This window comes from Melopsittacus undulatus, chromosome 8 (genome assembly GCF_012275295.1).
Source record: "Melopsittacus undulatus isolate bMelUnd1 chromosome 8, bMelUnd1.mat.Z, whole genome shotgun sequence".
Classification (NCBI taxonomy): domain Eukaryota; kingdom Metazoa; phylum Chordata; class Aves; order Psittaciformes; family Psittaculidae; genus Melopsittacus; species Melopsittacus undulatus.
In genome coordinates, this window is record NC_047534.1 from 54,963,508 (window position 1) to 54,975,430 (window position 11,923).

The following is an 11,923-nucleotide window of genomic DNA, read 5'->3' on the forward strand; positions in this document are numbered from 1 at the left end:
GCAGGCCTGTGAGTGAGTGTCAAGTGCCCGGCAGTGGAGGGGTTTTCTGGGATGACTTTGCTGGTTTCAGGTGTTCTGGTACCTGCTGAGGTGCTGTCACTGACAGGGCGAGGTGCAGGGATGCTGGCAATAGGGGATAACGTCATCTCCTGGTCCCAGGCAGGAAGGGCCATCAGAGCTCCTTGGAGTCAAGTGGCACCGCTCTGAGCATTAAATACATATCCAGCAGCGCACACTTCCCATGCATCCCCTCATGAAGGACTTACTTAACCAGGCCCCCTTGCTGTGTCAGTCTGTGTGCTTCTGTACCCGTGTGTCAAGGGGCTGGGCTCTTTACTGCCTTGCAGGCTGCATCTGGCTGCAGAGACCGTTCTGTGTCCCCACTGTGCCCTGTCCCACTGAGCCAGGGAGGGAGGCGGTTGGGAATGCAGGTGGGTGATGGACTGGTTTAGGCTGGGATAGAGCTCGTTTGCTTCCCATGAGCTGGCTGAGTGCTGTGCTTTGGGTTTAGTGTGAGACTGATGCTGATAACATCAGACTGATGCTGATAACATCAGCAGTGAGGTTTTAGCTCTTCCTGTGTGGTACTTAGCCCAATCCCAGGACTTGTCAGACTCTTGTGCTGTGCCAGTGAGGAGGGGCACTGGAAGCTGGGAGGGAGCAGAGCCAGGACACCTGACCCAAAGGAGCCAAAGGATCATCCCATGCCACAGCACGTCCTGCCCAGGATAGGAAGTGGGGGGAGTTACCTGGAAGGCAGCGATTGCTGCTTGGGTCAGGCTGGGTATGGGTTGGTGTCTGCTGAGCCATTGCATTGTGCATCACTTGTGTTTATTGGTTTTAACCTTCCCCTTTTAGCTTTATATTCTTTATATTTGTTATTATTTCTTCCCTTATCATTATCAGTAGTAGGACTAGTGTTATCATGTATTTAGTTTATATGATACATTTTCTAATGTATATTGTTAAGTTCTGGGCCCCTCACTACAAGGGAGATGTGGAGGGGACTTGGCTGGTGGGAAGGGCAGGGGCACAGCACGTTGCACTCTAAGCACCATCCTATGCCTTTGAACCCTGCAGGTGCCCAATGGGCTGGAGGCTGTGAGCATCGAGAGCAGGGGCTGCCTGTCCACGCTGACCTTCTGCAGCATCTCAAAGGACTATGGCAACTCCATGCGTATGGCCAGGAGCAAGCTGGGCATCACCAGTGCCAGCAGCATCCTGTAGGGCAGGCACCCTGCTCCTTTTACAGCAAGGTGCAGCGAGGAGGAAGAGGAAGAAGGAGAGGATGAAGAGGAGGTGAATGGCCGGCCAGCAATAGAAGGGAGTGGGTTTTCTTTAGCAATGCCAGCCCATGGAGGTGCAGAACGGCCGAGCTCTGAGCGCCGAGGATGCATCAGAGGATGCTGAGGAGCTGTGCATGGGCCCATGCAGGAGGGCCCTGCTTGGTGGTGGTCATGGTGTGTGTTTAGGGATGAGCAGCGGACGGTGAAGAGACAGATGGGACATCGTTGGAACGCAGGCCCAAGGAGAGGCCCCGTGCAGGTAAGGACACACTGGGGACACAGTGTAGGGTATTTGCAGGTTGTCCTCTTGGCAGGGATACAGGCAGTAGTTAAGGGGTGCAGGCAGTGGCAGGATGGGAAGTGTAGGTGTCAGGCTGGGTAGCTGCAGGTGCAATTTGCCTATTGCAGGTTTCAGGTTGGGAAGCATAGGGGTTAGATGGTATAACAAAGGTGTTAGTTTGGGTAGTGCTGGTGTCACTTTGGGTATTACAGGTGTTAGGTTGGATCCTGTAGGTGGCACTTTGGGAACCAGAGGTGTTAAGTAGGGAAGCATAGGTGGCACTTGAAGTGGCATTAGGTTGGCTGTCATAGGTGTTAGATTGGGTAGTGTCAGTGTTACTTTGGGTGTCATAGGTGTTAGGTTGGGTGTTGTGGGTGGCACTTTGTGTATTACAGTTGTCAGGTTGGATCCTGTGGTAGGTGGCACTTTGGGAACCGCAGGTGTTAGGTTGGGCAGCAGAGGTGGTACATTGGGCATTGGAGGTGTCAGGCTGGGTAGAGTATGTGGCACTTGAAGAGGTGTTAGGTTGGATATCATTGGTGTTAGCTTGGCTGCTGTGGGTGGCACTTTGGGAACCAGAGGGGTTAGGTTGGGTGTTGTAGGTGGCACTTGGGGTACTGTAGCTGTTAGGCTGGGTACAGTAAGCGGCACTTTGGGTAGTGTAGGTATCAGGCTTAGTGTTATAGTGGCACTTTGGGAACCATTGGTGTTAATTTGGCTAGCAAAGGTGGCACTTTTGACTCAGGTTTAGCACAGCTTTATTAGACTGGTTCCATCTGAGGTGCTTGGAAGTTGGACAACTCTTGCTCAGCACTAAAGGCTGACATGGGAGATGGCATCATCCAGGTGTGTGGACTGACAGGTGCATGGCCATGTTTTGTGGTCATGGTGTGAGGGGGTTCTGAGGAGGAGGAGGACAAAGAAGATGCAGGAGGCAGCCATTGAAGTCTGTGTGTGGAAAGGAGGTTTATTCCATCCCACAGGATGAAGGCTGTTATTTGGGAAGGATCTGCACAGCTGTGTACATGTGGGTGCCAGCTGGGAACAGCCAGGGAAGCAAAGGCCTGGAGGAGGGACCAGGCACAGTCTGCCCATGCTCCACATACCAGTGGAGAAGCAGAAGATGATACAGGACAGATAGAAGGATGCAGCATGGCCACAGTGTGGGGCTAGGAGTGCCACAAGGCCAAGATGTGTGGGGAGGAAGCAGGTTGGGCTGGTGGTGGGTAGGAAAGGTGGCCAGCGGCAGCCGCATGAAGAGATTGGTGGTGATGGGTGTTCTTCTTGCAGGGACAGGTCGAGCACCCCGGGATGGTCCCTGAAGAGAGCTGCGATTCCAGAAGGGATACGACGTTTGGGATGGACTCAGGACAGGTATAAGAACCCCCTCCCTCCCCCTAGCCCCTCCCCTCCAGAGCAGAGGGAAGGGGTTGGGGGGACGGAAGGGGTTAGGGGAGGGGATGGGGGAGGGCTTAGGGGGGGCAGGGAGGGGCTTCCCCTAAGCCCCTCCCTGCCCCCCCTAAGCCCTCTGGGGAGGGAGGGAGGGAGGGAGGGAGTTAGGGGGGGAGGGAGGCCTCCCTCCCCCCCCTAACTCCCTCCTGGGGGGGTGGGGGGGAGGGGGGGGGTGGGGGGGGGGGTGGGGGGGGGTGAAGGAGGGGGGTGCTGTACTGCTGTCTTTGTATATATAGAGATGTCTTATCTGGAGGACAGAGTGTCCGGGTCCCCCCTGGTCCCCCCCCCCCCCCCCCCCCCCCCCCCCCCGCCCCCCCCCCCCACCCGCCCCCCCCCCCCCCCACCCCTCCCTCCCCTCCCAACCCTCCCTCCCCTCCCACCCCCCCTCCCCTCCCACCCCCCCCCCTCCCCCTCCCACCCCCCCCTCCCACCCTCTCCCTCCCCACCCCTCCTCCCCTCCCACCCACCCAACCTAACACCTACAGTACACAAAGTGCAACCCAAGTTGTCCACCTTCCAAGCACCTCAGATAGAACCAGTCTAATAAAGCTGTGCTAACCCTGAGTCAGAAGTGTCACCACTGCTACCTGACCTAACAACAATGGTTCCCAAAGTGCCACCCATAGTACCAAGCCTGATACCTACACTACCCAAAGTGCCGCTTACTGTACCCAGCCTAACAGCTACAGTACCCCAAGTGCCACCTACAATACCCAACCTAACCCCTCTGGTTCCCAAAGTGCCACCCACAGTAGCCAAGCTAACACCAATGATATCCAACCTAACACCTCTTCAAGTGCCACCTACTCTACCCAGCCTGACACCTCCAATGCCCAATGTACCACCTCTGCTGCCCAACCTAACACCTGCAGTTCCCAAAGTGCCACCTACCACAGGATCCAACCTGACAACTGTAATACACAAAGTGCCACCCACAATACCCAGCCTAACACTATGATACCCAACCTAACACCTATGACACCCAAAGTAACACTGACACTACCCAATCTAACACCTATGACAGCCAACCTAATGCCACCTCAAGTGCCACCTGTGCTTCCCAACCTAACACCTCTGGTTCCCAAAGTGCCACCTACAGGACCCAACCTAACACCTGTAATACCCAAAGTGACACCAGCACTACCCAAACTAACACCTTTGTTATACCATCTAACCCCTATGCTTCCCAACCTGAAACCTGCAATAGGCAAATTGCACCTGCAGCTACCCAGCCTGACACCTACACTTCCCCTCCTGCCACTGCCTGCACCCCTTAACTACTGCCTGTATCCCTGCCAAGAGGACAACCTGCAAATACCCTACACTGTGTCCCCAGTGTGTCCTTACCTGCACGGGGCCTCTCCTTGGGCCTGCGTTCCAACGATGTCCCATCTGTCTCTTCACCGTCCGCTGCTCAGGCAGCCCCTGCTCTCGATGCTCACAGCCTCCAGCCCATTGGGCACCTGAAGGGTTCAAAGGCACAAGATGATGCTTAGAGTGCAATGTGCTGTGCTCCTGCCCTTCCCACCAGCCAAGTCCCCTTCATGTCTCCCTTGTAGTGAGGGGCCCAGAACTTAACAATATACTTTAGAAAATGCATAATATAAATACATGATAACACAAGTCCTACTACTAATAATGATAAGGGAAGTAACAAGGGGACAGAATATAAAGCTAAAGGGGACAAAAGGGAAGGTTAAAACCAATGAACACAAGTGATGCACAATGCAATGGCTCAGCAGCCACCAACCGATACCAGCCCGACCCAGCTCGGAACCTGCTTTGGGCAGCTCGAGCTCTCTCTGAGCCCCCCAACTGACCCCATGAGCCGGGCTCCAGACTCCAACACGTGGGGCTTGGTCTCCATTGCCGAGCCCCAAACCCGGTTTTAGTGACCCCGGGTCCTGCCCCCGGCCCGCAGGACTCGGTCTCTGGTTCTGACCCCGAACCGGCCCCGCTTGGTTTCCAGACTCCAACGCTCAGGACTCCATTGCCCAGCTCCGAGCGCGGCCCCAGCCCAGGCTCAGCCCTCGGGCTCCGCTCCCAGCACTCGGCCGCGTGTGCCGGAGCCCGGGGCCCCTCCCCGGTGTCGGTCCCGGCTCTGCGGAGCAGCAGCGCCCGCTGGAGCCGCCGGGAGCTCTCGGGAAGGGGCCGGGGATGGACACGGAGAACCGGATGCACCAGGACCCCACACTCACCGCAATGGAGGAGCCGCCGGAGCCACGCCCCGGCTTAGCCGCTGCTCGCCTTTTATACAGACGGCGCGTGCGTCACCCCGTGACTCCGCCCACAACCAACATACCCCGCCCCCTAATTAGCCAGGCCCCGCCCCTCTCGGCGATGCCGCCCGGGTCCTATCGCCCGCCTGCTCCTCCCCTGACCGCGGCGTCCCCACAGCCCCATCATCCGCAGCCGCCACCCCCGTACCCATCTGAGCCTCTGATCTCTCCCTCCTGCTTCCTCCCGGGCACAACACGCGGAGCTTGGGGAAAGCTGCAGCCAAACCCCCACAGCTCCAGCTCCACCCGGTTCCCACCGCACCGCTCCTCTCTTCCCGTTTAACCCCACCTGTGGCTCCGGCAGCGGCTTCTCCCTTCCACCGGGACCCATCCGCGCCCCACGCGTCAGCCAGAGCCCCACGGGGCCGCTTTTGGGCAATGACCCCCGTACGGAGCAGCAAAAGCCGGGCAGCAAAGCAGGGACAGCACCAGCCCCGGCACCGACGGCAGCCCCGAGGTTCCCGGCTCCTGGTGGGGTCTGTGTGCCCGGAGCTGGTGCCGCTGCAGCACGGAGCAGGCTGTGCATGGACAGCCTGGAAACGCGATCCCTGCTCTCAGGAAGGACCGGGCTGGGCTCCATCCCCTAAGGGGGGTCTCGGGTGACCCAGACACCAGCTCTTTAAGTCCCAGTGTCCAGCCCGTGCCCCTCAGCCTAAGGTGCCAGGACAGAAAGCTGGTGCTGGGCATCAGCTACACATGGTGTCCTCCATAACACTGCCACCAACATGGATATCCTCACTTACTTACTGACATCAAAGTCCATCTGCGTACTGCATACACTGTCAGGTGCTCCAGAAAGCAGCTCCCAAAGTGCAAACATCCATCCCCAGACATGCATTGTCAGAAAGCTTGTGCTGGTTGTTAGAAGTGTTTAAAACCAGAGACAAACCACAGAATAAAGAGGCTTTTTTCAGGGTAGGGTGAAAAGAGATTGTTTATTTTTGCAGACAGCAAAATTCAAGTTCAAATCTGGGCACTGCTCAGCAGGTACTGGTGGGAAGAAGGCACTTGATTACTTTGAACACATTGGGATGACAGGGAGGCAGCTCCCAGTGGTTGGTGAGATGCTGGGGGCACAATGCTCCTCTCAGCCAGGAGTTTGGGCACAGTAACATATGAACAGGTTCTGGTGAAGGGTTAGGGTTCAACAAGGTGCGAGGCCCCTTTGTGCTGGGTGCCCTGCTCACGGCCGCCCCATATCTGTGCCCCCAGCCTGGTTTACCCCAAGCTGTTCAGCCGCTGCAGCGAGCAGGACATGTGGCACTTCCTCGGGGACCCCAGGACCCGCTGCCTGCTCAACGTCCCCAGGGCTGATGAGCTCTATGGGGGTCCTGTATGTGGGAACCAGTTTGTGGAGCGGGGAGAGCAGTGCGACTGCGGCGTGCCGGAGGTAGGGATGTGTGGGGACCGGAGGGGTCATTCGGACTCGGGAATGGCTGTGCAGGTCCCTTCCCTGGGCATCGGGCTGTGCATGGCTTAATAGGATCACAGCATCGCAGACTGGGGTGGGTTAAAGGGACCTCAAAGCCCATCCAGCTCCAACCCCTGCCACAAGCAGGGACCCCTTCCACTGGAGCAGCTGCTCCAAGCCTTGTGTCCAACCTGGCCTTGAGCACTGCAGGGAGGACAAGGGAAGGGAAGGGCTTCAGGAGGGTTCGGGGGTCCCAGTCTCTCCCTGTGCCGCAGGAGTGCTCCGACACCTGCTGCAATGCCACCACCTGCCAGCTGAGAGAGGGAGCCGAGTGTGCCCGGGGGGAATGCTGCCAGGACTGCAAGGTACGTGCCAATGGGGTCGGGATCGAGCTCCTGCTGAGCTTCCCAATGGAGGCAAGTGCATCCATAGCCTGCCCAGGAACCTGTGTACCTCTGCAGCAGCCTCCTCTGCCCAGAGCCAAATGGAGCCATTCCAAATGGAGTGATGGTTTAGGGGAGGAATCAGTACTTCCATTGAATGCTCTCATGGGATGGACAGTCAGCATGTCTGCTGGAAACAGGCTGGGGAAGAGAAACAGCCTCTGCTTCTGGCACCCTGGACCCCAGGCCCCGGCTCTGATAGGTTGGGTGCAGGATGGAAGGTGCTGAAGAGCTGGGCAAGGTTCAGAACAATCAGCGCAGCCCATTCCTGATGCAGGAAACCTCATCTGTTCCATTCATAGAATCATAGAATAGTCAGGGTTGGAAAGCACCTTAAGCTCATCCAGTTCCAACCCCCTGCCATGGGCAGGGACACCTCACACTAAACCACGGCACCCAAGGCTCTGTCCAACCTGGCCTTGAACACCACCAGGTGGTGTCTGGCTCTTTGGGATGCTGCCTGTGTGCTGTGGGGCTATGGGAGCAGTGGGGCAGCACTGACACCCTCTCTGTGCAGGTGAAGGCTGCAGGTGTGCTGTGGGGCTATGGGAGCAGTGGGGCAGCACTGACACCCTCTCTGTGCAGGTGAAGGCTGCAGGTGTGCTGTGGGGCTATGGGAGCAGTGGGGCAGCACTGACACCCTCTCTGTGCAGGTGAAGGCTGCAGGTGTGCTGTGGGGCTATGGGAGCAGTGGGGCAGCACTGACACCCTCTCTGTGCAGGTGAAGGCTGCAGGTGTGCTCTGCCGGGGCAGCAAGAACGACTGTGACCTGCCCGAGCACTGCACGGGGCTCAGCGCCGAGTGCCCAGAGGATGTGTTCCAGGAGAACGGCATCCCCTGCCACAACGGCAATGGTTACTGCTACAACGGGGCCTGTCCCTCGCACGGCGAGCAGTGCCGTGCGCTCTGGGGCGCAGGTACCAGCTCCCCACCATCCTCACCCCATGCACCGGGTGATGTGCTGCCATGTACCTGGTCATCCATCACTTGGCTGTGGTCCCCTCCTGTATCCCAGCGCTGTGGATGCTGGAGCCTGGCACCGCTGTGAGCTCTGGCTCCGAGTGACCCTTTCCATGCATCCCACAGAGGCTCAGGTGGCTCCCGATGTCTGCTTCAAGCACAACAGCGAGCAGCACCTTCACCTCCACTGCCTCACCGAGTACGGGAAGCGGCCCTGCAGCCCCAAGTAAGGCTCTGGGGGGTGCTGGTGGTGTCTGCAGCGGCACCATAGGGATGACCAAACCCCACTGCTGCCCCCCATGGGTGCTCTGCCGCAGGGATGTGAAGTGTGGCACACTGCTGTGCCTGAGCGACAACACCAGCCCCGTCCTCGGCGCCGGCTCCTACTCCCTCTTCTTCGGCCGCTTCAAGTGCAAGGCAGTCATCGCCAGCAGCGATGCCAACGAGGTGGTGGCCAAGCTGCGGCTGGTGCCCACCGGTGCCAAGTGTGGAGAGGAGATGGTGAGCGGCCATGCTGGGGGTCTGGGGTTGTGGGCACCCCATGGGGACCCAGGGCAGGCTCAGAGCCCCCCCGTCTATCCACAGGTGTGCTATGGTGGGCGCTGCCAGAACCTCCTGGTCTACGGCAACAAGAACTGCTCGGCCAAGTGCAACAACCATGGGGTACGCACTGGGGTCTGTCAGAGCACTGCTCCCGGCTCCCGCAGCGCTCACTGCCCTGATGCCTTCCTCCCTCATCCCAGGTGTGCAACCACAAACGGGAATGTCACTGTGAGCCGGGCTGGGCAGCGCCTTACTGCGAGCATCAGCTGTCGGGGATGGAGACAGGTACGGACCCACCTTTGCCCGGCCGGCACCAGCAGCTGCATCCAGGTGGATGCTGCTCCATCCTTTGGGATGCCCATCCCGCACCAGCAGCCACAGCCAGGCGGAGGGGCTGGATCCCTGCGGCGGATGCTGCTCCATCCCTCGGGATGCCCGTCCCGACTCCGTCCGTGTCTCCACAGGGAACAGCAGTGTGGTGGTGGTGATGGCCGTGCTGGCAGTGCTGGCTCTCGGTGGCATCCTGCTGTGCGGGGGCCTCCTGCTGCTGAGGGGCAGGGGGGCAAAGCGCTTCCACAGCGGGTACCTCCCGTCCGAGCGCAGCGCCCGTCGGAAGCGGCCCCACAGCGGCCCCGTGCCCCACAGCGGCCCCCCCGCAGGCCTGGCCAACCCGCTCTTCCAGGAGGGCGGCCACACGCGGCCCCCCCGACGGCCGCTGTCCCACCGCGACATCGGCCCCCCCAGACTGCTCAGCAGCACCGCGGCCCCACGGGGGGACCCGAGGCCGGACCCCGAGGTGAGGGAGATGGGGGGAGCACGGGTGGGAGGGGGGGGCCGGGGGAGCTCCAGCGGCTCCGGGACAGCCCCTGCAGGTAAATACGGGTGGGGGGAGCCAGACCCTGTCCCCGGTCCTGTCTGGAGCCCTCCGGGTAAAGGTCTTTGTGTTCAGCCTGGACAAGAGAAGGCTCCTGAAGGGGAGACCTGAGAGCAGCTCCAGTGCCTAAAGGGGCTGCAGGAAAGCTGGAGAGGGGCTTGGGACAAGGGATGTAGGGACAGGCCAAGGGGAATGGCTTTAACCTGCCAGAACAGGGGAGACTGAGCTGAGCTCTGAGGCAGAAGCTGTTCCCTGTGAGGGTGCTGAGGCGCTGGCACAGGGTGCCCAGAGAAGCTGTGGCTGCCCCATCCCTGGCAGTGCTCAAGGCCAGGTTGGACACAGGGGCTTGGAGCAGCTGCTCCAGTGGAAGGGGTCCCTGCCTGTGGCAGGGGTTGGAGCTGGATGAGCTTTAAGGTCCCTCCCATCCCACCCCAGTCTGGGGTCCCTCACCTCGGCTCTCTCCCCACCAGGTGAAGCCGAAGCCCCCCCGCAAGCCTCTCCCAGCGCTGAAGCCCAAGGCCCCCCTGGAGCCGTCAGGAGCAGCCCTTGCCCCAGCCCCGTCCGCGCTCTCCCATCGGGGCCCCCCCCCGAAGGTGGCCCTGCAGCCCCCGGTGGGCAGGAGGTGACCGAGGCTGCCCCATGCACCCCCCACGGAGCGGCCTCGCTCCCACCGTACTTGAACCCCTCTGCAATGCCCCCGGAGGGCTGCAGTGTTTACACACCCTCGAGCTGTGCCTTAGACCCCACCGCGGTGTGGGCTCCCCGACGACACCGGAGCAGGGACAGCACCAGCGCTGGTTCCGAGGCTCTGCTGTGCCCGGGGAGCTGCTGCCTTCTCTGCCGACGGCCTGAATGTGTCCTGCTCCTCCTGCCCCTTCCGAACGGGGCTTTTATCTCTGCACTCAGCCCTTGGGTCACTGTTCCGAAAGGGAATTCCCTGGGAGCCTTTTTACTGCAGCCGTTAACTTATGACCCCGACGTGACCATGTGAACCTCCCTCTTTTTTACATGATTTTGGGTTGAAGGCTTTTATACCAATAAAGACTGAAGGTACCATGGGCTGTGCCTCAGGAGGAGGGTGGCAGCGGGGCTCAGGGGCAGGAAGGGGCTGAGCTGAGCTCCCATATCCTGTGCGAGAGCCATAGGGGCTCATTTACCAAGCCAGGCCTTGGACCTGTTCTGTCAACAAACGCTTGGCCACTGTGACTGCAGCTCAACCATCCTGGTCCAACACAAGCATCCATACCTGCATCAACAGTGGTGCTTAGGGACCAGCACACCATCCCCATGGACAGCACAGCAGCCAGGAAACACCCCCCATAGGCCATATACAAGCAATGGATGGGGGGGACAAGTGGCAGCATGATCGTGAGAGGACAAAGGCCTGTTCTGTTTCTGCTAGTAAGGGCTGTCCTGGGTGCTCAGCACCAGCCTGGGGTTTGCTTTGAGGCTTGCAGGGCTCCCCAGGTGCAGTCGCTGCCCTGTCACTGCAGGCACACTAGCACATCTCCCCTCCACCTGTCTATAGGGGAACCAGCCCTAGGACACACAAAGCCACCAAGGAAACTCTAACAAAATAGTTTTATTCTCCTTTATCAAAAGAACTTAACACTGTGCATGTAAACTTGAACATATGTATCATGGTTTTAAGGTCCCTTCCAACCCAACCCATTCTGATTCCATGTTTCCCAAAAGAAGGTGTGGATCCAGTGGCACATCCCTTTACTCAGAACCACACAGGCCTTTTGAACAGAGAGATAAAACCAGTTCAATCCCATGTTCCTGCTGGCATCCTGCACCCTCAGAGGGCAGGGATAGGAGGTGGCTGCTGCACACCCAAACAGAGCAGGGTGACAATTAGGCAGCGATAGCCATGAGTCCACCTGAAAGGCAGTAGGGAGGGTGAGCAAGGCTCAGATCCAAAGGGAAGCAGCCCCTTCCTGCACTGGCCTGGAAGGCTTTCCTGCTCCCAGCATAGGGATCTCACTTTGACCACTACAGAACTGGGGGCTGCTTCATTACTGCTTCCAGTGGTTGTCCCTTTGCCCTTCTTGTCTCCTCCAGGCTGCCCAGCCTGATGCCCAGGGTGCCTGCTGCAAGCCAGCAATGCTTTGGAGGTGGAGGGTCAAAGAGATGTGATTCCACTGGCCCCTTGAAGCCCTTCCCACAGGAAAAGGACCTTGCAAGTCAACAGAATGCTTCCAGGAGACAGTTCCAACACCACAGCTACAACATACACTGCCACCCCCTTTCTGTCCTGGCCCCTTCCCCTGCGAGGGCACTGCAGGGTCTAAAGGGGCCCATGCTGTGCCTGCCCACTCCTCTCCTGCCATCAGTCAAGGGTTTCAGCTTCACCCTGCCATGCTGCCATCCAGCATCACAAGGACATCCTTCC

The 11,923-nt window shown here is 59.2% G+C and overlaps 1 protein-coding gene and 1 long non-coding RNA gene across 2 annotated transcripts; one reads left to right on the forward strand and one right to left on the reverse strand.

Moving 5' to 3' along the window:
* Nucleotides 1-2,507: 2,507 nt before the first annotated feature.
* On the reverse strand, nt 2,508-5,278 carry LOC117436592 (uncharacterized). The gene is made up of 3 exons (XR_004549919.1): nt 5,217-5,278; nt 4,366-4,481; nt 2,508-2,894 (listed from the first exon to the last, which is right to left on the reverse strand). It is a non-coding gene; the product is annotated as an uncharacterized lncRNA (long non-coding RNA).
* An 80-nt stretch (nt 5,279-5,358) lies between these two features.
* LOC117436619 (disintegrin and metalloproteinase domain-containing protein 8-like) lies at nt 5,359-10,582 on the forward strand. Its single transcript, XM_034065771.1, has 10 exons — nt 5,359-5,441; nt 6,510-6,687; nt 6,984-7,073; nt 7,873-8,068; nt 8,238-8,337; nt 8,429-8,612; nt 8,697-8,774; nt 8,855-8,939; nt 9,119-9,450; nt 9,999-10,582. Exons 1-10 carry the CDS (start codon nt 5,359-5,361, stop codon nt 10,152-10,154), a joined length of 1,482 nt encoding a protein of 493 aa, XP_033921662.1. The 3' UTR covers nt 10,155-10,582.
* The last annotated feature ends 1,341 nt before the right edge of the window (nt 10,583-11,923 follow it).

Excerpts from the sequence above, each read along its gene's own strand:
- LOC117436619 (XM_034065771.1), top strand. The coding sequence starts at position 5,359 with ATGCCGCCCGGGTCCTATCGCCCGCCTGCTCCTCCCCTGACCGCGGCG. Across the intron at positions 6,688-6,983 it reads GCGACTGCGGCGTGCCGGAG|GAGTGCTCCGACACCTGCTG; the intron begins GTAGGGATGTGT and ends CCTGTGCCGCAG. Across the intron at positions 8,338-8,428 it reads AAGCGGCCCTGCAGCCCCAA|GGATGTGAAGTGTGGCACAC; the intron begins GTAAGGCTCTGG and ends GCTCTGCCGCAG.